Source organism: Capsella rubella, unplaced genomic scaffold (genome assembly GCF_000375325.1).
Source record: "Capsella rubella cultivar Monte Gargano unplaced genomic scaffold, Caprub1_0 scaffold_8, whole genome shotgun sequence".
Taxonomy (NCBI): Eukaryota; Viridiplantae; Streptophyta; class Magnoliopsida; order Brassicales; family Brassicaceae; genus Capsella; species Capsella rubella.
Window position 1 is genome coordinate 12,149,799 of NW_006238916.1, and position 21,659 is coordinate 12,171,457.

Genomic DNA, 21,659 nt, shown 5'->3' on the forward strand with positions numbered 1-21,659 from the left:
CCAGAGAAAAAAACAGACTAAATGAAACTAGCTGACTAGTTTATGTTAGCCTTAAATCACAAGAAACAAAATAAAACCCCACAGATTTTATTTTATTTTTGAGTAAGAAAATTTTATTACAAACTTACAAGCATATCTGTCTATCGAATTTCCACGTCAGCATCCAATGCATGTGTCTGCTTTTATTTTTGTTAGCTTTCGACCAAGAAACCTACAATTCCCATAATTCACATAAAACCAAAATACCTAAATTTTTTTCACCTCTAAGAAAATTTTCAAATCTACTGAGGCCAGTGGCCACAGAAATGTTGCAAGCTTTTCACAGACAAGAGGTGGAAAACAACGTTGCAAGTTGCAAATATTATTATTGCCATATGTACTTATTTTCATGATTTTGAATTAGTGATTTACAGATCATTTATTTATATGTATAAACTCACCTACATACATAACGAGTGATTATATATTTATCGATATACAGATTAAAGACGAAGAAGATATGATTAGATTTATTTGTTTGAACTTTTCATGTAAAAAGGCCGGACACATACTTCACTCACAAGTAACTAAGGGGATCATCTCTACACTTTATTCGTTTAAAATTTAAACAAATTTCACAAATCTAATGATTGCTAAGTGTCTCTGCAGCTATTAATCATTGTTTACATGAAAACATGCAAGTATTAGTATACCTTTTCTTTAGATGAAACTTTATCGTTTAAAACTAATTAGCATCCAATAATGACTAATGCAATCTGATTTTTTTTTTTTTTTTTTTGATTTTATATACTAGTTTAATGTCAGTTGCTAATTTGCTACGATAAAGCCTGGTCTGATAAAGTGATTATGAATTCCAATCACCAAAATTTATCAAAATCAAAATAAAAAAATCAGTGTCGCTTTATTTAATAATGGATATAGTTAGGTTTGCCGCATTGCGGATTACATATTGGTGATAATATTTACAAACTGGCTCCAAATCAAAAACAAAATTAAAGTTGCATGGTTACGTGTTAGCAATTTGTGAAGACAATAAATTAAATCAATTAGGTTATTTTACGTCTTAATTACGTTACACCAATGTCTCGATCATATAGTTCCAATTGTTGCCCAAAACTCTTTTGAAATATGCATATATATGTTTATTTCTCACACACACATATTGTATATATATATATATATATATATATATATTTATATGTTCAGTTGCATAGTTTTACACATCATAATCTATGCAGGCTCAGTTATTTTACTAATTTGATAATAAAGCTGAAACTTAGAAAAACTTACTATTTTTCATGTTTCGTGTTTGAAGAACTTTTGTTTCTATTTTTTCTATTATTAATTTATAATGTTATTCCACTATTTTATGATGTATCAATAATAATCGAATTAATTGTCGTTTCCTACTTATCATTATACCATTGTATTATTATGCACAACTTAATAAATTGCAAGATTCGTCACCGCTAGAGTCTTAACTTGTTGGAGAAATTACTTTCTTCGTCAAAGAAACAGTTTGATACTTATAACTTCAAATCTAATTGAAGATTACTTTTTGTTTTTCATTTTTATTACGACAAATCCTTTTTAAACCTACTCTTTGAAAAATATAACGAAGGTAGATGATGTTATTATTGTACACGGCATGTGACTTTTATAGAGACATTATTATTTATAGTTAGAGCAGGTGAGGTGAGGATCGATGAAGACATAACTACTGTCAATTATTGTCATTGGTCGCTTTTCACAAACCCAACATATTCTCAAATCTCAATACATAGATGCATTAACTTAATAAAATTAATTAAAGTAATGACCAAAATTTAAATGTATTATTGATTATCTACTATAAAATAATAACATATTATTACAAAATAGTCTTAATATATCAAATACAAAGATGCATGCATGCCCCCATTATGTAACCCTGTTCATAATCATAATTAAATAAAATACTCTGTTATGAGGTAATAGTAACTAAAGCCTATTTTCAATGTTTACCTAACAAATAAGGTCAGATTTTTTTTTTGTTTGTTCATTTAATCAATAGTCTTATTTAGTACATATGCATATATCATTTTGTTTGATGAATTATATATATACACATGTTATATAACACAAACCTGCCACGAATAAAAAAGAATGACAACCACTCAATACATTTATACGTTAGTTTCAAATAATGCAATGATGATAACTAAAAATAATTAAAGATGTATAAAATAATAGTCCCTAAATTATACTAAGTATAGTACTAACAACTTCAATAACACTAGTAGTGGTGTCACTAGATGACCATGTTCTCTAAGCAGTGGTTGCTCAGTCGATGTATAGAATTTCTCCAGGCCTTTTTTTTTAAAGTATATATTAGGATTTTTTTTTATTAGAAGTTTTTTGCTAATATATAATGTATATATTTTTAGTTTTATCCAAAACGAATCTCTTTTTCATATATAAATAATTAATTGCTTATCTTCAGAAACGTCACGATAAAATATACTACATAATAATAATTAATTATATTATGAAATCAATAAGGCATGCATGATTAGATGTTCAATTTTTTATATTTTTTTTCTTTTGTTAAATGCGAATAATTTTTGATACTGATGGATAATCTAATTAACAACACCAATGCAAAAAAATTTGAAATTCCAGAAAATCTGATATTCTTTTTCAAATTCGGAATATATAGTTTAAGATAAGCCTCAAAATATGGAATGTACTCCGTTCGGAAAAATGAGATTGAAATTAAAGTAAGAATGAAAGAACATATGTATATATGGTCCACTTATTTTGTTATTATCTTATCATATATGTTAAAGATCATAGAAGCGATGATTATGGATAACTTGGAATCTAAGCAACTTGATCAACCTTTGCCCCAACATTGGCCCTGCTTGGTTAAGGCGGTAGTTTTGGTTTTTTTCTGTCAATTTTGAGTTGTAAAATTTTTGGTTGTGCCTTTCAAAGTTTCATTGCTGTAATATTTTTATTGTAAAAAAAATTTCTACCGCAAAAAAAAATGAATAAAAAAAATATTTTGACTGTGAGAAAAAAAGAAAATTCATTGGATCTATTTATATTTAAATTTTTTTTTTTTACTTTGTAAAGTTTCTAAAGTACTTGCCTGTCAAGGCATTTATTATTAGTTGATTGGGATATTAGTTGATTGTCCCAAAGTTTTACAATACATAAACAACTCATCCAACACTCTAATTTTTGCACCATAAATAATTTCGCAATTAAGTGCCTCCGAAAATTCAAAAATATAAATAATAAAATGTAAAGGATTAAAGAAAAAAAAGAACTTTTCATACTCGACTTTTTTTTTACTTTATCGATGGAAATATCACAATATAACTAATGGCGATAATGACGAAAAAGATTGTGGTTTGATATGGACCTGCGACTTTAGTGTCGCCATTGGTTAGGTGTTCAAATTGACAATGTCTTTCAACGTTTCTATGATTGTTAATACAGATAGTGATATCAAAATTGGCCATGACAAAAAAAAAATCAACATATTTGAAAACAGATACAAAGCAATCTGATTTTATCTTTTAGATTTTATCTTTTAGAAAAAAGTGGGATGAGATTGTATCTACTTTGTTCTTTTCTTTATTGCCAAGCAAAATTGCATCAATTAAATGACAAACAAAATAGTAAAACGAAAAAACAATTTGACATATTTCTCAACAAATGAACTAGTGGATTCCACTAACACTTTTCTACAGATACCTCCCCCTCTGTTTTACAGAATGAATTACAATCTCTAAAGTTTCAACTGGAGAGATTTGTTCATATGATGTTCTTTAGACCGCAACACTGAGCTGAGTAAACAGAGACAAATCAGCAATCAATGCTAGTATTTCCCGATATAGATAGATGATCATCGTTGTTTAATGAAACCGAGAATCTTTGAAACTTACAATTTGGGAGTTTTCCATCAGAAGAAATGGGTTGCCATCAAAATCTGAGGTTTCTTCTTTTCTTCTTCAACTTGAATTACAGCTTCTGTTTTGATTTCTTCAATCTTTTTATCCCAAATCTCATCCACCAGTTTCCATGTGTCATCGCTGATGATTTGGGTCTGCATTAAACATAACACAAGAGGAAATGTTTGTAATGGTTTATGTTGTTATGATCTATGAGTTGACTTGTTTAGTAACATACCTCCATTGGACGAGGTGCTCCAAATGTCGCAAAACCGATGTTTCCTGGTGAAAATGTTACTCTTCCAGGAAGCGATACACCGTGAATTCCCCATCTTCCAGCATAGAGTAAGGCTCCATATTCATCCACAGGTCTTACAGGTTTCTGTTTTAAGGAATTAGAGGATCTGAACAAAACCAAAAACAAGAAAAAAAAAAACAAAACAGAGTGAGTGTAGGGTACAAATAACTAACCTGAGGAATCCTTGGAGCTGTGTTGTAAATGTTCCAAATTTCATCGGCTTTGATTTCTCCCTTTTCAAGAAGCACATCTGAAAATATTATTACAATTTTTAAGATGTTGCTGTGTATGATGACGTCTGTAATTGTAATGACGAAACAGAGAGGATACTATTTTCTGAACCTGTGATTTCTTCAAGTGCTGATTGATACTCTTGTAAGATTGATGAGCATTTCTCAACAGCAAACCGCATGTATTCATCACGTAATGCCTCAAGTTTCGGAACAAGCTGCATGAAGGAGAATCGGAATTGGTGGTTCTGAGAATCTCAAGGACTAATTAAAAAATGCAGGATGTAGAAAAAAACAATTACATTTGGAACGAGGTCTCTTTGGTTCCGGTAATAAGCTTTTCCAAAGGCAGTCATTCCCGTCTGAAGAATCAGAAACTCCGCTCGCTGTGAAGCTTCTAAAGTAGACTTCGCAGAGATCCAACACAAGTTTTCTATTCCAAACATCTCTTCTTCAACTACTCTGGCTGTATACAAACAAGGGAATGAAGTAAGTGACAGAAATTTTTGTGAACTATAATGGAACGTCAAAGCAATTTCTTCACTTATTTTTGGCTTTATAACTTACGAGCACATGCACGGATTATTGTGTTCACATAATCTGACTTTCTTGCAAAAACTCTCCCTGAAGTTTCAGCGTAACGCATATTTGGTTGGCTTCGGATTGAGTTTATGTCAGTCTGCAGAGATAAGCACATGGTAAAATGGTCTTAGTCATGCTAGAATCCAAAACACATGAAAGAAACTGAAATCAAGTTTCTTGACCAACCTCGCTAATTGGACGGTACTGATCAGGGAGATGACAAGCAAGAACAGCAACAGCTGCTTCTCTGTAAGCCAATCTCAACTTCAGTTCCTCTGGAACTTCAGTACTATCTTCTTGTCCAGTCTCAAATGTTCCTTTTTGCTGTAATGAGTGGAATCAGCATTTGCTAAAGCAGCACCTAAGCATTGATAAATCGGGAATTAAACACTAATTACCCTCTTAAGCGCCTCTAGGAGTTCCTCTCTTCCAATGTAATCTAAATCTTTTCTAGCAGTCAAGATTCCAGCTTCATTTCTGTAAACAATTAACCAAACATCAGTGTTCTCCGTTTCTACCTCTGCAATATTTTACAAAGAAAGTTAAAAGTTCTAGCATAATTTATTACAGAACGTTCTGCAGTTCTGCTCCAGTAAAATCTTCTGTGTTCTCAGCTACTTCTTGCAGCAACTCCTCCTTCTCATCTTCAGACCGGAAGAATTTATTTCTAGCATGGACCTTTCATAAACGAAAGCCTTTAGCTAAAGAACAAAGCAATCCAAAACTCTTTGATTCAGAAAGCGAAACTAAGTACCTTTAATATGGCCAATCGACCATCTTTCGAAGGTAAACCAACCCTTATGATTTTGTCGAAGCGCCCTTTTCTTAAGAGAGCAGGATCAAGGATATCTAACCTATTTGTTGCACCTATGACTAATACCTGACAAGATCCATGATTAATAGCACGAAATGTTTACACGAAAAGAAACTGAATAGCAAATAAAAACATTACTTGTGATGTGGTAACTTTGAATCCATCCATCTCAGTCAGTATTTGAAGTAAACCTTGTTCTCTCTCTGCTCCTCCCTATCCAATTAGTAACACATTTAAAAAGAAAGTTAATTTTCTTAAACCAAGATCCAATTTCCAGAACAAAGAAAGCATGCCATTCTTACCCCACCAATATCGGGTCCACCTCGCTTACTTCCAATTGCATCAATCTCATCAATAAAGATTATAGATGGCGCAAATGACCGAGAGCTAGCAAAAAGATCTTTAACACGAGAAGCAGCCACTCCTACAAACATCTGAGAGATTTAAAGGGAAAAAAGGATAACTCCATATCAAGACCTTAAGAAACCAGGATACTTAGCACATTCGTTCATACTGACGTATCAATCACACACCTCAACAAAGTCAGTTCCATTTGCAGCAAAGAAAGGCAAACCAGCTTCTCCGGCAATAGCTTTAGCCAACAGAGTTTTCCCCGTTCCAGGAGGTCCATGAAGAAGAACACCTTTCGGACAATAAATGCCTTTATTCTGAAACTCCTCATCATTCTTTAAAATCCGCACAATTTCTTGTAGTTCCCTCTTTATATACTCCTGACCCGCAAAATCATCAAATGTTACACCAGTTTTCTCTTCTGCTGATATAAATTTTGCTCTGACAGAGAGAATCAAACAGAATCTTAGATCCAATACACTTGAGCAGAAACGGTCAATACCGAAAGAAGTAGTAATTTCTAAACATACCGACTCTTGCCTAGGGAACCGAGTGCTTGGCGCTTGAGGGGCTGCCTTATCTTTTTAGTAGGGGTTCCAAGATCACAAGGGATTAACTTGGCATAGATTGGCCTTGTGATACTGTCAATCCAAACATAAAGCGAAACAAAGAGGGCAAGTCTCATAGACCAAACCACAAAAGTGGCAACTGTAGTATAGACTTCAGCTGGAACGACATCTACATTAAAAACCTCGACGTTGACTAATTGCTGATGCAACTTCTTCCATACATCATTCCAACCATCAATTGGCATTCGGTCCACAATGTGGCGACGGAAAATTATCTCCTTGTTCGAGATTTCTTCTTCTCCTTGAGGCTCCCCATCTTTATAATAAGGCAATATCACTGCACCAACAACAAAACTTAAGTAAAAGATTTCCCAACAATTTGACACCATATTCTAGCTTTAAGAGGCATGATGCAATGTATCAAAGACATAGTTCATATTGATATCATCCCGGAAAGACACATGGTAATAATATTTGGCAGGCCAATTGTAGAGACTAATCACACTGAAACGCTGAAAACAGAACTAAGAGCAATAGTATCATTGAAAGAGAATCCTCGAAAAGGACCTAACTTTTTTCAGAAAATGAACAGCAGTTGAGCAAATATATGTCATTGGCATGTGTTACCAAATAGAAAAAAAAACACTGCAATTGTAAAATTTCTGTAACTTTGAACCTGATATCGTCTGTCCGTAATTAGAATACTCCATGTATTGAACACTGTTGGAATCTAACAGCTTCATAAAATCACTAAAATTGATCCGGTGAGAAGTTTCAGGATCCCATTCTGTTCCCTTTAACTTCCCACGCATCGTTAACAATGTTCTACTCCAATCTGAAGCCATCACAAGCTGCCTTTCTAATTGTACATTAGCCTTTCTCTCTAGCTCTTCCATGTTGCTAAGTCGTTCTCTTTCAGCTTCTCTTAATCTCTGCAAAAAATCCAATAAAAAAGGAATCAAAGCTTTAAAATCGCCATTTTCCCAATTACGCTACAACCAAAAAATCACTCCACTGTCAAATTAATCTACTTGCAGCATACATTCTAAAGATTCAAAGTCCTAATTACGTATTAGCTTTCAAAGTTCTTCACTTTCAATTCGAGGAAAAATAAAAAGTCGAACTTGACAGGTTTTTTAGATTCCCCAAAATAGAGTGTTTGAAAAAGAGATATAAACCTCAAATAGACGATTCGAATCAGCATCTTCTTCCTGGGAAACTGAAGACTCAAAGCTCGATGTACAACAAGTAGTAATCAAACCATTTCTTCGTGAAGGAAAGAGGTTGAATTTGGAGCTTAATTTAGCTCCCGTAGGGTTTCTCCGACGGACGAAAGTAGACAGAGAGCCCCGGAATTGAATAGGGAAGAGGGTATTAGAAGGGTTTAAGGGTTTCGAGAAATGGGTTGGAGTTAACGAACTCGATAAATAAAACGTCATTGCTCAATCATCAGGATAGAGCTGGGGAAACTGTCCCTTGGAATTCTAAGTGCAACAAAACGATAACAAAAAATCTTCTAGAGGTGAAATTTGAAGCTGCTGGGTTCTTCACGAAGATTGAAAGAGACGATCGAAACGGTGCGTTTTCATCAGTTTCTACGAGATTGCCGTAACCGAACTTCACCGGTTCACTATCAAGTACTCCGAATCGGCTATTCGAAATGGTGCGTTTTAAGTGATTATCGGTTCCAACGCAACCGGACATAACCGGTTCTCTATAAAATACTACTCTGTTCCATTATATAAAAGTTTTTGGTTTGACCAAAAAAAAAAAAAGTTTTTGGTTAAAAACGTACTTGTATAAAGTTAATAGTAGGATCTCATAGATGCATGCAGATTAAATTCTCTTTGAAAACGCCGTAAATAATAAACCCATTACAAAAGCATCACAAACCGACCAAAGTAATCGAGAAGAATAAAAGAAGATCGTAACCCTAAATCGAGAGAGGAGGAAGAAAAAAAGAACAGCGATCGACACATCGATCGGAGAAGATGTCGTCTGGGATTATCTTTGAAGATAGCGGCGAGTTTATCGGTGGGCAGATGGAGTATTGGCGTGAAGTGGACGCATGACTCTCCTGGGTGAGTATGGGTTTTGCATTGGAGAAGTAGCTGAGAAGCGTTATATATCTCGCCCAAGCACTATAAGTTTGTATGAAGCAGGGATCCTATGACTGGTCAACCACTGCATCTCGATTTCGAAAAAGGACTCGGCTTAATTCTTAGTTTTAAAATGTAAATGATGGGAGACATATTCTTCTTAGCTTTCTTTAGATCGCTTTAGTTGTCCTTTTATACCGTTACAGCTTGCTATTGAGATATTGATAATGGTTATCCGGTTATTGAGATTGATGATTGGTTATTTCCGGTTATTAAGATTGAGTATTAGAAAGATGTATAAATACAGAATACATGTAACTTTACTGATTAAGCTTTGTAATACACTTTTATCCGTTAATAAAGTTTGTTACAATTGCTTCACTCTATCTTCTTCTTCTTCTTCTCCGATCTATATTCCGGTGTATCAGAGTTCTTTAATATGGTATCAGAGCTGAGCAATCGCTTCTTCCGCTTCCTCTGATATCATCGGAATCGTTATCGGATTCATAACGATGCGTTGTAATCTCGTTTCTTTACACATTGTTCTATCGTTGATTTTGGAGCTCATTAATGGAGTTTTCTTTTGTTTCTTTCTTTTGATTCTCTTCATTTACCTTTGATTGACCTTAGTGTTGGTGAATTTTGTTTTCTTTCAATTTCAAATCGCCACACATTTCTTCCAAATTTCTTGAATCTTTCTTCAACGATGGGAACTTATGCCCAAGCAGCATCTTCAAGTCTTCCGCCGAATCTGCCCAATCCAGATCATCCGCCAGCTCCGGTGAATCGACAACAAGAACCACCGCGTTTTCAGACGGATCAATATGAAAATCCTTATTATCTAAACAGTAATGATCATGCTGGTCTTGTTTTGGTTTCTGATAGGTTAACGACGGGTTCAGATTTTCATTCATGGAGACGATCAATGTGGATGGCTTTAAACGTACGAAATAAATTGGGTTTCATTGACGGAACAATGCCAAAACCACCTGAAGCACATCGTGATTACGGTACTTGGTCAAGATGCAATGATATTGTGAGTACTTGGTTGCTAAGTTCGGTGGATAAAACGATAGGGCAGAGTTTATTGTATATCTCTACTGCTGAGGGAATGTGGAAGAGTCTAATGACTAGGTTTAAGCAAGATGATGCACCTAGGATTTTTGATATTGAACAGCGTCTTAGTAAGATTGAACAAGGATCAATGACTGTGTCTGAATACTACACCAAGTTGATTTCTCTATGGGAAGAGTACAAGAACTATGTGGACCTTCCATTATGCACTTGTGGTAGATGTGAATGTGATGCGGCTGCAAAGTGGGAAAAGTTGCAACAACGCAGCCGTGTAACCAAATTTCTAATGGGATTGAATGAGAGTTTTGATCAGACGCGTCGTCACATTTTAATGCTGAAGCCAATTCCAACGATAGAAGAGTCCTTTCATCTTGTTACTCAGGATGAGAGACAGGTCAACATAAAACCTACTTCTCGGATGGATACTGTGGCTTTCCAAGCAGTGACTCCAGTAGCTTATGATGGAGAGATTGCATATGCTGCTGCTTATAATACAGCGAGGACTAATCAGAAACCTGTTTGTACACATTGTGGAAAGCAAGGTCATACCATACAGAAATGCTTTAAGCTGCATGGTTATCCACCAGGGTATAAGACAAATGGTTACAATACAAAGGGTGGAACTCAGACTGTGATTCAACCTCAGAATGCACAATCTCAGGGAGTTCTTCAGCCAAGAATGCAGACTCAACAATATCAACCACGAATGCAATTGCAAATGGTTCCTTATGATCCGATCAAGCATGCTAATGCTGTTGCAAATGTCTGTACTGAATCGGCTTCATATCAACCTGGATTTGGTTCTTATCCACAGCCTGTTCCATCTTATATGTCTCCTCCATATGTGCCTACACCAGCAGCTCCTCCTGCTACTAATGATGGTCTCATTCAGCACATTCAGGATTATTCACCACAGCAACTTCAACAACTTATATCACAATTTAACACTCAAGTATCAGTTCCAGAGCCTTTAACTACTTCTAATACAGCAAAGGTCACTGAACATGGCTTTATGGCTCAGACATCAACTTCTGGTACTATTTCCTTTCCTTCAACTAGTCTTAAATACGAGAATAATGATCTCATTTTTCAAACACATACTCTCTCTTCTTTACAAAAATTACTTCCACATGATGCTTGGATTATTGACAGTGGAGCTTCTAGCCATGTGTGTTCTGATCTAGCAATGTTTAGGGAATTAGTACATGTTTCTAGTATCACAGTGACTCTTCCGAATGGTACTAGGGTTCCTATTACACACACTGGCACAATTTGCATTTCACAAACATTGATATTGCATAATGTACTTCATGTCCCTGATTTTAAATTCAATTTCATTAGTGTTAGTTGTTTGGTTAAATCTCTTTTCTGTTCTGCTCATTTCTTTCCAACTTGTTGTCTTATTCAGGAACTTTCTCAGGGCTTGATGATTGGGAGGGGTAGTCTTTACAACAATCTATATATTCTTGATCAAGAGAATAAATCCCCTTCACCATCACTTCCTGCAGTCTGTTCAGTTTCTTCTTCTGATGTTTCTGATGGAGTTTTATGGCATCAAAGATTAGGACATCCTTCTTCAAGTGTGCTAAGTAAAATAGTTAGTATTTCTTCTATTAAGAATCTAGTTTCTGATGTATCTCAATGTTCTATTTGTCCTCTTGCAAAACAAAAACGATTAGCTTTCATTTCTCGTAATGTTTTAGCTTCTAAACCTTTTGATTTAGTCCATCTAGATATCTGGGGGCCTTTTAGTGTTCCATCTATAGAAGGATACAAATATTTCTTTACTCTTGTAGATGATTGCACACGGGTTACTTGGGTGTATATGTTGAAAAATAAAAGTGATGTTTCTATTGTTTTCCCTGCATTTCTGAACTTGATATCTACTCAATATGAATCAAAGATAAAAGCTATTAGGTCTGACAATGCACATGAATTAGCATTTACTGATATTGTTAAAGAACAAGGCATGATTCATCAATTTAGTTGTGCTTATACACCTCAACAGAACTCAGTTGTAGAAAGGAAACATCAACATTTGTTAAATGTAGCACGCTCTCTTTTATTTCAATCTAATGTTCCATTGCAATATTGGAGTGATTGTGTAATGACTGCTGTGTTTCTTATAAACCGTTTACCTTCTCCATTGCTGAATCATAAGTCACCTTTTGAGCTCTTGTGTAATAAAACACCTGACTATTCTCTTTTAAAAACGTTTGGCTGTCTCTGTTTTACATCAACATATCTGCATACTAGGAATAAGTTTACTCCTAGAGCAAAGCCTTGTGTGTTTTTAGGTTATCCATCAGGTTACAAAGGTTATAAAGTTTTGGATTTAGAGTCTCAGTCTATTAGTATTTCTAGGAATGTTATTTTCTATGAGCATAAATTTCCTTTTAAAGTTTCAGCTTTGTTGAATAGGGCTGTAGATATGTTTCCAAATACAATATTACCTATGCCTGCTCCTTTACATTTTGTTGATTCTTTGTCTCTATTTGATGATGATGATGAGGCTATTGATCATACTAATCATACTGTTCCTTGCATACCACCTGTTACACAAATAGAACCTAGTACCATTCCGAATGAGCCTGCTGCAGATATACAAGTGACAGATACTAATTCTGTATCCCTTGCTAGGCCAAAACGGACAACTAAAGCTCCAAGGTACTTATCTGAATATCAATGTAATCTGGTTCCTTTTGTTTCAAATACTATATCTACTTCTAATATCTCTTTGACACCAAATACTACTCCTCTTTCTAAACCAGAAACTTTACATTCAATTTCTACTAAATCTTTTCCTTTAAAGCCTTTCACTACTCCTTATCCCATTCAATCCTTTGTTACTTTAGATCATTTTACACCACAATACCAGTCCTATATCTTTTCTTATAGTCTAGAGACAGAGCCAAAAACATTTGCACAGGCCATTAAATCTGAAAAATGGACTAAGGCTGCAAATGAGGAGTTAAATGCTCTTGAGCTGAACAATACTTGGGTTGTTGAATCATTACCACCAGACAAGAATGTTGTAGGTTGTAAATGGGTGTTTACCATTAAATACAATCCCGATGGTACTGTAGAACGCTACAAAGCGCGGTTGGTCGCTCAAGGCTTTACACAACAGGAAGGCATTGACTATTTGGATACTTTTTCTCCTGTAGCAAAGTTAACAAGTGTGAAGTATATACTTGCTTTAGCAGCTGCCAAAGGATGGAGCTTAACACAAATGGATGTGTCAAATGCCTTCTTACATGGTGAATTGGATGAAGAAATATTCATGAGCTTACCACAGGGCTATACACCTCCACAGAATGTCTCATTACCTCCAAATCCGGTTTGTCGACTTCTTAAATCTCTCTATGGTTTAAAGCAGGCATCCCGTCAGTGGTACAAACGCCTTTCTTCAGTTTTGTTGGGTGCTAACTTTGTTCAGTCACCAGCAGACAATACTCTGTTTACCAAGATACAGAATGGATCATTCATTGCTGCATTAGTATATGTTGATGACATAATGATCGCAAGTAATGATGATAATGCAGTGGAACAATTGAAGGAGCTATTGAGATCAGAATTCAAGATAAAAGACCTTGGTCCAGCAAGATTTTTCCTTGGCTTAGAGATTTCAAGATCATCAAAAGGTATCTCTCTGTGTCAAAGAAAATATGCTCAGAACTTGTTGGAGGATGCAGGCTTCTTAGGCTGCAAACCAAGCTCTATTCCAATGGATCCAAACCTTCATCTTACTAAGGACATGGGAACGCTCTTGGCTAATCCTACTTCTTATCGCGAACTGGTTGGAAGATTGCTCTATCTAACCATCACGAGACCAGACATAACTTTTGCAGTTCATCAATTGAGCCAATTTATCTCAGCACCAACTGATATTCATCTTCAGGCTGCTCATAAAGTCCTAAAATACATCAAAGCTAATCCTGGACAGGGTTTGATGTACTCTGTTGACTCTGCGATATGCTTAAATGCATTTTCTGATGCAGATTGGGGAAGATGCAGTGATACAAGGCGCTCCATTACTGGTTTCTGTGTCTATCTCGGAACTTCTTTGATCTCATGGAAGTCTAAAAAGCAAGGAGTCACAAGTAGAAGCAGTACTGAGTCTGAATACAGAAGTATGGCTCAAGCAACCTGTGAAGTTATCTGGCTTCAACAATTGATGAGAGATCTACAGGTGAAGCCTACTTGCACTGCAAAGTTGTTCTGTGATAATAAGTCTGCATTATACATTGCGATGAACCCAGTTTTTCATGAAAGGACAAAACACATAGAGATAGATTGTCATACAGTTCGTGATCAACTAAAGGCTGGTAATCTCAAGGTTCTACATGTTCCAACAGATAATCAACATGCAGATATACTCACAAAACCACTACATCCAGGTCCATTTTATCACTTACTCTCAAAGCTTTCACTTTCAAATCTTTATCTCCCTAACCAGACAGTTGGAGACTAAAGATTTGAGGGGGGTATATTGAGATATTGATAATGGTTATCCGGTTATTGAGATTGATGATTGGTTATTTCTGGTTATTAAGATTGAGTATTAGAAAGATGTATAAATACAGAATACATGTAACTTTACTGATTAAGCTTTGTAATACACTTTTATCCGTTAATAAAGTTTGTTACAATTGCTTCACTCTATCTTCTTCTTCTTCTTCTCCGATCTATATTCCGGTGTATCAGAGTTCTTTAATACTTGCACGCAATTTGAAGATCTTGCAGGGGTCATCCAGGGAGATCGTAGTCCTTTTTATGTGCTTTTGTAGTTCTTGTTGGTCGAATAGTATTCTAGTTGACGTCAGAAGATCATAAATTGTGATTTATAAGATGCAAAATGTGATTTTCGGAACAAAGTGATATGACCTTTATAGATGAAAACTATTATCCCCTTGTCATTTCCAAGTAGAGTCTACCATATATATAGTTTACCCATTGCTGATAAGCATGCCAGCTCTGCTAAATCCATTAAGAAATATTAAGAATATTTGCTTATATATTGTTTACTGTTGCGGAAAAAAAAACAGACAAGAAATAACGAGTTAAAGCAACATTATTGGAGAGCTCGTAAGTTTTGTTCTTACCAATTTTTTGTATTAGAATTTTAAGAGTTTCAAGTTTTTGCTCTTAATTAAGAGACCATCCCTAGCTTTTTGGCTCATTTTTTCACTTTTCTTCTCTTAATATTATCCTTAAAGTTTCTTAAATCTCTTGTTTAAGCAATTTTGAACGTAGCTTTTAGCTATTTAAACAATTCACATCATTTTTTGTTAATAACTTTTCTCTCTCTAAAATAAGAAATTTGTCTTAACAACTCCTCAATGGATCGAATTAAGTTGTTGTAACTGCTGGTTTCAGTCTTTGAGCGATTAGTGATTACACGTTCTTTTTTGTTTTGTTTTCATCAGGTATTAATTAACGAAAATCAAAACATATTTTTGCTTTATGTTTAAAGCCATTCCAGCGACGTATTTCGACGTTAGAATTCAGCGTTGGTGATTAGAAGTTTTCAAAAGCTGTAAACTATAACATTTTAATTGTCGGATCGTCAAAACATGTCGTCGAACACTCGAACTAACTAACTAGCAATTACAAGACACATGCATGCATGTCCTAATTATTAGACATATAAAAAAAAAAAATCATTTCTGTAATTATAATTATGTTAAGACAGAAAAAGGACATATTGCAGTTTAGTAATCTTTATCATGTCCTTCACCTTAATATTTGGGCAAAAACACACATATACTGTATGCATGTGTGTACGAGTACGAATCATAAAATCAGAAGAAAAAACAAATCAGATACAAAAACGCTGCGTTTTTAAACTTTTTCTCTTTCTCAAAAACGCATTACCGGTTTTATTGCAACCGGACATCACCGGTTCATTATCAAATACTAAATGGGTATGAAAATACCGAACCTGTGACTTGAAACTTTGTGTCCGGTTTTTTAAAAATGGTTCTCACCGTTGATGCCATAACCGGACATTATCAAATTATTCAACCAAACCGGGTTTGAACGAGCAAAAAAGCATGATGTCCGGAGGAGGAAAGAGACCGTTGTAGATCTGTCTTCTTCATCGGAGATGGTGAAACACAGAAGTTCATCTCGTTCGATAGTCTCATCTTTTTCTTCAGCTAGACTCTTCTCTACGAAAGCTATTTCTCTCTACTTGATCTTCATATTTGCTTTTACCATCTGGGTTCTTGTCTTCAGCTCCAGAAACATACAAACCGACGATGACCAAACCCGACAGCAACACCAACATCGGGATCTAATCGATTCAGTATCATTTCCGCCCCCGTATTTGCCTCCCAGGAAGGTAAAGTTCTTAGTGTTTCATGGTTTTTAGATTTGAATGTAGAAATGAAGTGTCTTGATTTGGTTTTTGATTGGAACAATTGAGAAAGTAAAACTCTTTGATGAACCTATTTGAGCTTCAGAATTTGCAGAATTCGAATGAAAATACCCAACTTTGGACTCCTCCTTTCAGCTTTGGTTTGCATCCATGTGTCAAAGCTACTCATAAATACAAAGGTAAACAAAAAGAGCTCCATTTCAATCTCTGATGGTTTTTGCACATGAATTGGGAATTTTGATTTGATTTCAGATTCCTTTCTCTGTGTTGTTATTCTTAAACCCACACAATTGTCGTTATCTTTTGCAGAATTTTCAGAATCAGATCATTATATAACAGTGAGAAGTAATGGTGGGCTAAATCAAATGCGCACTGGTGTAAGTAATACTAAACCAGACACTATTTAAGCTGATGTTTTCATGTTACATGTTTTGTAGAGATGTTTCTACCAAATCCCAACTGATTTGAGAAGCATACCATTGTACAGATAGCAGATATAGTGGCTGTTGCCCACATCATGAATGCAACTTTAGTCATTCCTGAGCTGGACAAGCGTTCGTTTTGGCAAGATTCAAGGTATTTGGAACTTCAAACAAACAAAAAAATGCAGTTTTTTTTGTTACTAGTTATGAATTGCTAACTTACACTTTACTATGCCTCAGTGTTTTTTCAGATATTTTTGACGAGGAACACTTCATCAAATCCCTGAAGAGAGATGTGAAGGTTATTAAAAAGCTCCCAAAGGAAATGGAGTCTCTTCCTAGAGCACGGAAGCATTTCACTTCTTGGTCTAGTGTTGGATATTATGAAGAAATGACTCACTTGTGGAAGGAGTACAAGGTCTTAAGCAACTTATATATTTGCCTCTACTGTTTCACTCATCTACTCATTACTCATTTTGTAGCATACCGATGTTGTGAATCACTGACAGAAAAACAACAATGCAGGTCATACATGTCCCGAAATCAGATTCTCGTCTTGCAAATAATGACCTGCCTATTGACATTCAGAGATTGAGATGCCGTGTGCTGTATCGTGGTCTCCGCTTCTCTCCTGCCATTGAAAGCCTTGGACAGGTTTGGACCCTTTACTGTTAATTGGTACTGCTCTTCTGTGTAATCATCCACACACAACATAGATAGGCTGTAGTAAAATTTCATCCTTTGCATACACAGAAAAAAATCAAGTTTATGTTCTCTTTGGGTGCTGAATAGCTATTATAGAATTTCTGTATCCATCGTATGGGTCAATGACTTTCATCATCTTATGATTGAAATATCAATAACATATATGATATGTTTGAGGCCTTATTTGGAGAAGCCTGATAGAAGAATGAACTCAAATTTTTCTATCATACATAAGTCTCAGTAGTTTATGCATTTAAGAGGTGTCCTATGGGGCTTCCTGTAGACTTTGGGTTCTGAGCAATCATGACGGTGACACCACAGAAGCTGGTTGAGAGACTCAAGGCACGTGCTGGGAGATATATTACATTGCACCTGAGATATGAGAAAGACATGTTGGCTTTCACTGGCTGTACCTATGGTCTCACTGATGCTGAATCCGAAGAACTAAGAGTAATGCGGTAATTGATTACTCTGCGCATATAATCTTTACAAAGTAAACTTGAAAGATCAAAAGTATAAACTCATCTAAACTAAAAGTTATGGTTTTAAGCTCAATAATACCGGTTGATCGCAGGGAAAGTACAAGCCATTGGAAGATCAAAAGTATAAACTCAACAGAGCAGAGAGAAGAAGGCCTCTGTCCATTGACTCCAAAAGAAGTGGGAATATTTCTGAAAGGTCTGGGATATTCTCAGTCAACAGTCATTTATATTGCAGCAGGGGAAATCTATGGGGGTGATGATAGACTCTCTGAGCTTAAGTCGCGCTTCCCAAATCTAGTTTTTAAGGTTTGTTCAACCACCTCTTAAATAATCCATGTTATTGGCAACCTAAAGATGATATAATGTTTTGTTTCATGTACTGGGTTTTGTAGGAAACACTAGCTGAAAAAGGCGAGTTAAAAGGTTTCACAGGTCATGCAACTAAAACGGCTGCTCTTGATTATATAATTTCAGTTGAGAGTGATGTGTTTGTTCCTTCACATTCTGGAAACATGGCAAGAGCTGTTGAAGGTCACCGCAGATTTCTAGGTCATCGCAGGACTATCACTCCAGACAGGTTCTATATCCTTCCTTTGTTGTCTTCTAACTTCGAAAAGTTTTCATCATTTTCATCTTTTACTCATTTTTATATCCCATGACAACTTTTGTTGTGATGCAGGAAAGGATTAGTGAAACTCTTTAGTAAGATGGAGAGAGGACAGTTAAAAGAAGGACGAAAGTTGTCCAATCTTGTGAAGCAAATGCATCAAGACAGGTAATAGATAATCTTATCTTTGCTTATACAAGTCAGAATTGCAATAAACCTAAAACAAATCATCTTTGATGCGGAAATACATTATTTCGCTCGGTTTTGCAGGCAAGGTGCACCGAGAAGAAGGAAAGGACCAACACAGGGGATCAAAGGACGTGCCCGGTTTCGAACTGAAGAAGCCTTTTATGAGAATCCATACCCAGAATGTATTTGCAGTTCAAAGGAGCACAGAGAACCCTAACTATATTTTCCAACTTTTGTTGGTTTCTTTAAAGACCATGAACAAACGTTTTTTTTGTTGTTCTGTATACACGCCCATTTATATAGTCATCGTAATCATAGTTATCACATTTCTCAGATTTTCTTATTTTCTACAACTTGGTTTCATCCCAGACAGAAATCCAGACTAATCCTGACCATGTATCTAAACAATTTACAATAGCCATGTTTTTTCGGCATTCAAAGATTTAAAATATCTTTCAGACTATCGTCAGCTTTAATGGAAACAAGAACGAAACATCATAGCTACTACTGATCCAGACAAAAGATTTCTACTGTTACACGATCTACTGAACAAAAGGCATGTTAAATTTTTACAGACAGATGTCATCTTAAGGATTAAGGAAACGAAAAGAAGACCATAACCATTTTGAAGTGTAACACGGTTCTTAGCTCTGCTCTTTGTAAGGAGTCCAGATCATTTTGCTAACATCTACATCAAGGCCTCCTCGGCCTGCCGCCTTCAAATGTCTATCCAGTACCTTAGGATCTGCGCAGATCACGTGTTGTCCTTTCCTGTACTGTATCAGTTCCAAACTCTGAAGGGTGCTTAATATATCTTCTGCTTTGATTGCTGTCATGTCACTCAGCTCCTACATTTGGAACAAGGGTTGAGTTATATGAAATAGTATGTTGTTGCATAGGCTAAAAAGTATAATAAAAGAGACATATAATATACCTTGATAGATATGTTTCCCTTGTGCTTTTTCAAGATGTCTAATAAAATCCGAGTCCAGTATCCTCTGTAACTCACTAAGCCAAGATCAGAGAGGGGTCGCTCTGGTGTCCCGACTTTGCCTTCTTTCTTTGAGAGTTCATAGGCTATATAATGCAGAATAATGTGTAAGCTTTATAGAGAGATGTGAGAGAAAATAAAGAGACTAAAATGGAAAAAAAAAAACTCACAGAAGGCGATTAAGAATTTTCCGTAGCCTTTCCTTTGATAAGGAGGAAGGGTGAGGATGCAAGCCAAGTTGTAAGCTTCTTCAGAGTGTTTCTCCTGTATCAACAGAACTTGCATCATTTCTACACACTATCAAATGGAAACCAAATATGTACATAACGGACCCAAGAGCCAAGAGTGCTGAACCTTTGAAAAGTATCCAACCATGTGACATCCACGATCATCACATTCGCAGAGAATATAAAATAGGAACAAATCAACATCATAGTAAAGAGTTTTGTGGTCAAGAAATAGCTTGGCCAGATAACAGAGGTTCTGTGCATAGACCTTGTTCTTCTTGCCATCCACCTGTAAGATATTACATAACACTCCCAGGTCATCAAACGTATGTAACAACGCTGAAGATATGAACATAGATAAGAAGGCTAGAGCAGACGATATAAAACTGAATATCTTAGGAGATTACCTCAAACATTGACAAAGTAGAACTTCGATAGATTTCATCCCCAGGGGGGTGCTTCAGATCGCATTTTCTCTACATAAACAAGGACAATTGAGTAAAAGTTAAGTAAAAGTAATGAATACAACTTGAATGAACCATGAAAGGTATGTATGGAAAAAACAATTAAGGTACTTACCATATGCCTTTGAAGCTGCTCTTTGCGTTTCATAAAACTGAGGCAAAACTCACAGAAAAAGAGCTTCACGCAGTCATTGTATTCTGGCGGGAAAGGAGAAAAGTACCATGTCTCAATTTCATATTTCCCAAGCTCAATCGTTGCTATGTTCTTCACTTTCGTGAATTCCTCGTGTTCTCGTAAACTTGCAGCATCCAGCTCTTCATGACCCTTTACAAATGTTGAAAAACATCAGAGTATATCCTGACACACAGTTCACCACAACCAATTTTTACTAAAGATAGACAATCGCTTACCTCTACATGAGTCTCATCAATCTTCCGTTTCTGGTGTCGTGTCATCTTCAAGCTAGTCACCTATTACCACAACAAAAACGCTTCTCTGTTTCAGTGCAAATTACGGAGAAGAAAGCTCAAGGATTTAAAGAAAAATGGCTACCTTGTCTTCAACTTTTTCATCTAAAGCACACTCTACTGAATCAAGGTCTAGCTGCTCCAGCTTAATCCATTCATCCAATCTTCTATTAACTGCAGAATTCACAAGAGCTCTGAAAATCAGACACAACTTGAATTTCAAGCCCTTCACTTCAATTTCAAAAATTTCATCTCCAATCCCTAAACCCTAGATTCACAAAATTAGGCAGAGAAAGGAAACAACATACACTCTGTGTAGTGAACGTAATACTCGTAGTCATTGTGGCCACCATTATAATTCTTCCGGCGCTCGATAACCTTCACCGGATGGTACTTCCCGTCTCTCCATTGACACATCACGCGAGTACCAACCTCGAGCGGAAGCACCCCTGTTCTTCTCTTCTTCGACGATTCCGGTTCTGAGACGACGAGATCGAGTATCGCAGCAGGAGTATGATTCGTATGCGCATCTCCACCGTTGGTACCGGGATTATTGTGGTTCGACGCCGGTGAGGCGGAGACAATCGCCGTCTCTGTATTCGCAGACGATCCCATTTCTTCAGTCGGGTCGAAGATGTTTCCCGGGTGGATTGGTTTTTACATATACGGGTAAAGAACACAATTTGTAATTACAGTGTAGCCCATTGATCGCTTTTATGGCTTATAATTTGGGCCTATATCTTTTATGGGCCTGTGGTATTATG

The 21,659-nt window shown here is 35.9% G+C and overlaps 3 protein-coding genes across 5 annotated transcripts; 1 reads left to right on the forward strand and 2 right to left on the reverse strand.

The window, feature by feature from the left end:
• Positions 1 to 3,596: 3,596 nt before the first annotated feature.
• On the reverse strand, positions 3,597 to 8,328 carry LOC17876928 (probable inactive ATP-dependent zinc metalloprotease FTSHI 4, chloroplastic). Of its 2 annotated transcripts, XM_006281424.2 has the most exons (17): positions 7,964 to 8,326; positions 7,462 to 7,717; positions 6,747 to 7,122; positions 6,399 to 6,657; positions 6,168 to 6,299; positions 6,004 to 6,078; positions 5,806 to 5,931; positions 5,620 to 5,729; positions 5,450 to 5,528; positions 5,238 to 5,375; positions 5,037 to 5,148; positions 4,772 to 4,935; positions 4,582 to 4,687; positions 4,413 to 4,489; positions 4,180 to 4,323; positions 3,936 to 4,096; positions 3,597 to 3,836 (listed from the first exon to the last, which is right to left on the reverse strand). In XM_006281424.2, the coding sequence occupies exons 1-16, from the start codon at positions 8,222 to 8,224 to the stop codon at positions 3,953 to 3,955; spliced, it is 2,559 nt and encodes an 852-aa protein (XP_006281486.1). In that variant the 5' UTR covers positions 8,225 to 8,326; the 3' UTR covers positions 3,597 to 3,836; positions 3,936 to 3,952. The 2 variants fall into 2 exon arrangements, with proteins under 2 accessions (XP_006281486.1, XP_023643667.1); XM_023787899.1 differs by lacking the exons at positions 3,597 to 3,836; positions 3,936 to 4,096; positions 4,180 to 4,323 and having other exon boundaries at positions 4,473 to 4,489; positions 4,582 to 4,630; positions 4,774 to 4,935; positions 7,964 to 8,328.
• A 7,692-nt stretch (positions 8,329 to 16,020) lies between these two features.
• On the forward strand, positions 16,021 to 19,080 carry LOC17877351 (O-fucosyltransferase 38). Of its 2 annotated transcripts, none has more exons than XM_023783035.1 (11): positions 16,021 to 16,304; positions 16,426 to 16,519; positions 16,650 to 16,717; positions 16,828 to 16,916; positions 17,003 to 17,180; positions 17,288 to 17,416; positions 17,789 to 17,925; positions 18,042 to 18,255; positions 18,342 to 18,526; positions 18,629 to 18,724; positions 18,827 to 19,080. In XM_023783035.1, the coding sequence occupies exons 1-11, from the start codon at positions 16,068 to 16,070 to the stop codon at positions 18,960 to 18,962; spliced, it is 1,563 nt and encodes a 520-aa protein (XP_023638803.1). In that variant the 5' UTR covers positions 16,021 to 16,067; the 3' UTR covers positions 18,963 to 19,080. The 2 variants fall into 2 exon arrangements, with proteins under 2 accessions (XP_023638803.1, XP_023638805.1); XM_023783037.1 differs by having other exon boundaries at positions 16,435 to 16,519.
• A 105-nt stretch (positions 19,081 to 19,185) lies between these two features.
• Positions 19,186 to 21,552, reverse strand: LOC17876237 (histone acetyltransferase of the MYST family 1). The gene is made up of 9 exons (XM_006280405.2): positions 21,204 to 21,552; positions 20,981 to 21,069; positions 20,839 to 20,898; positions 20,543 to 20,752; positions 20,371 to 20,439; positions 20,091 to 20,252; positions 19,907 to 20,000; positions 19,680 to 19,822; positions 19,186 to 19,593 (listed from the first exon to the last, which is right to left on the reverse strand). The coding sequence occupies exons 1-9, from the start codon at positions 21,508 to 21,510 to the stop codon at positions 19,390 to 19,392; spliced, it is 1,338 nt and encodes a 445-aa protein (XP_006280467.1). The 5' UTR covers positions 21,511 to 21,552; the 3' UTR covers positions 19,186 to 19,389.
• Positions 21,553 to 21,659: the final 107 nt, after the last annotated feature.

Coding starts and splice junctions, on each gene's coding strand:
- LOC17876928 (XM_006281424.2), bottom strand. CDS start 8,224: ATGACGTTTTATTTATCGAGTTCGTTAACTCCAACCCATTTCTCGAAA. Junction 4,490..4,581: donor AGCACTTGAAGAAATCACAG/GTTCAGAAAATA, acceptor TAATATTTTCAG/ATGTGCTTCTTGAAAAGGGA. Junction 4,097..4,179: donor GAGCACCTCGTCCAATGGAG/GTATGTTACTAA, acceptor TGTTTAATGCAG/ACCCAAATCATCAGCGATGA.
- LOC17877351 (XM_023783035.1), top strand. CDS start 16,068: ATGGTGAAACACAGAAGTTCATCTCGTTCGATAGTCTCATCTTTTTCT. Junction 17,926..18,041: donor GAAGAACTAAGAGTAATGCG/GTAATTGATTAC, acceptor GGTTGATCGCAG/GGAAAGTACAAGCCATTGGA. Junction 18,256..18,341: donor TCCCAAATCTAGTTTTTAAG/GTTTGTTCAACC, acceptor TGGGTTTTGTAG/GAAACACTAGCTGAAAAAGG.
- LOC17876237 (XM_006280405.2), bottom strand. CDS start 21,510: ATGGGATCGTCTGCGAATACAGAGACGGCGATTGTCTCCGCCTCACCG. Junction 20,440..20,542: donor AGCAGCTTCAAAGGCATATG/GTAAGTACCTTA, acceptor TTGTTTATGTAG/AGAAAATGCGATCTGAAGCA. Junction 20,253..20,370: donor CTACTTTGTCAATGTTTGAG/GTAATCTCCTAA, acceptor AATATCTTACAG/GTGGATGGCAAGAAGAACAA.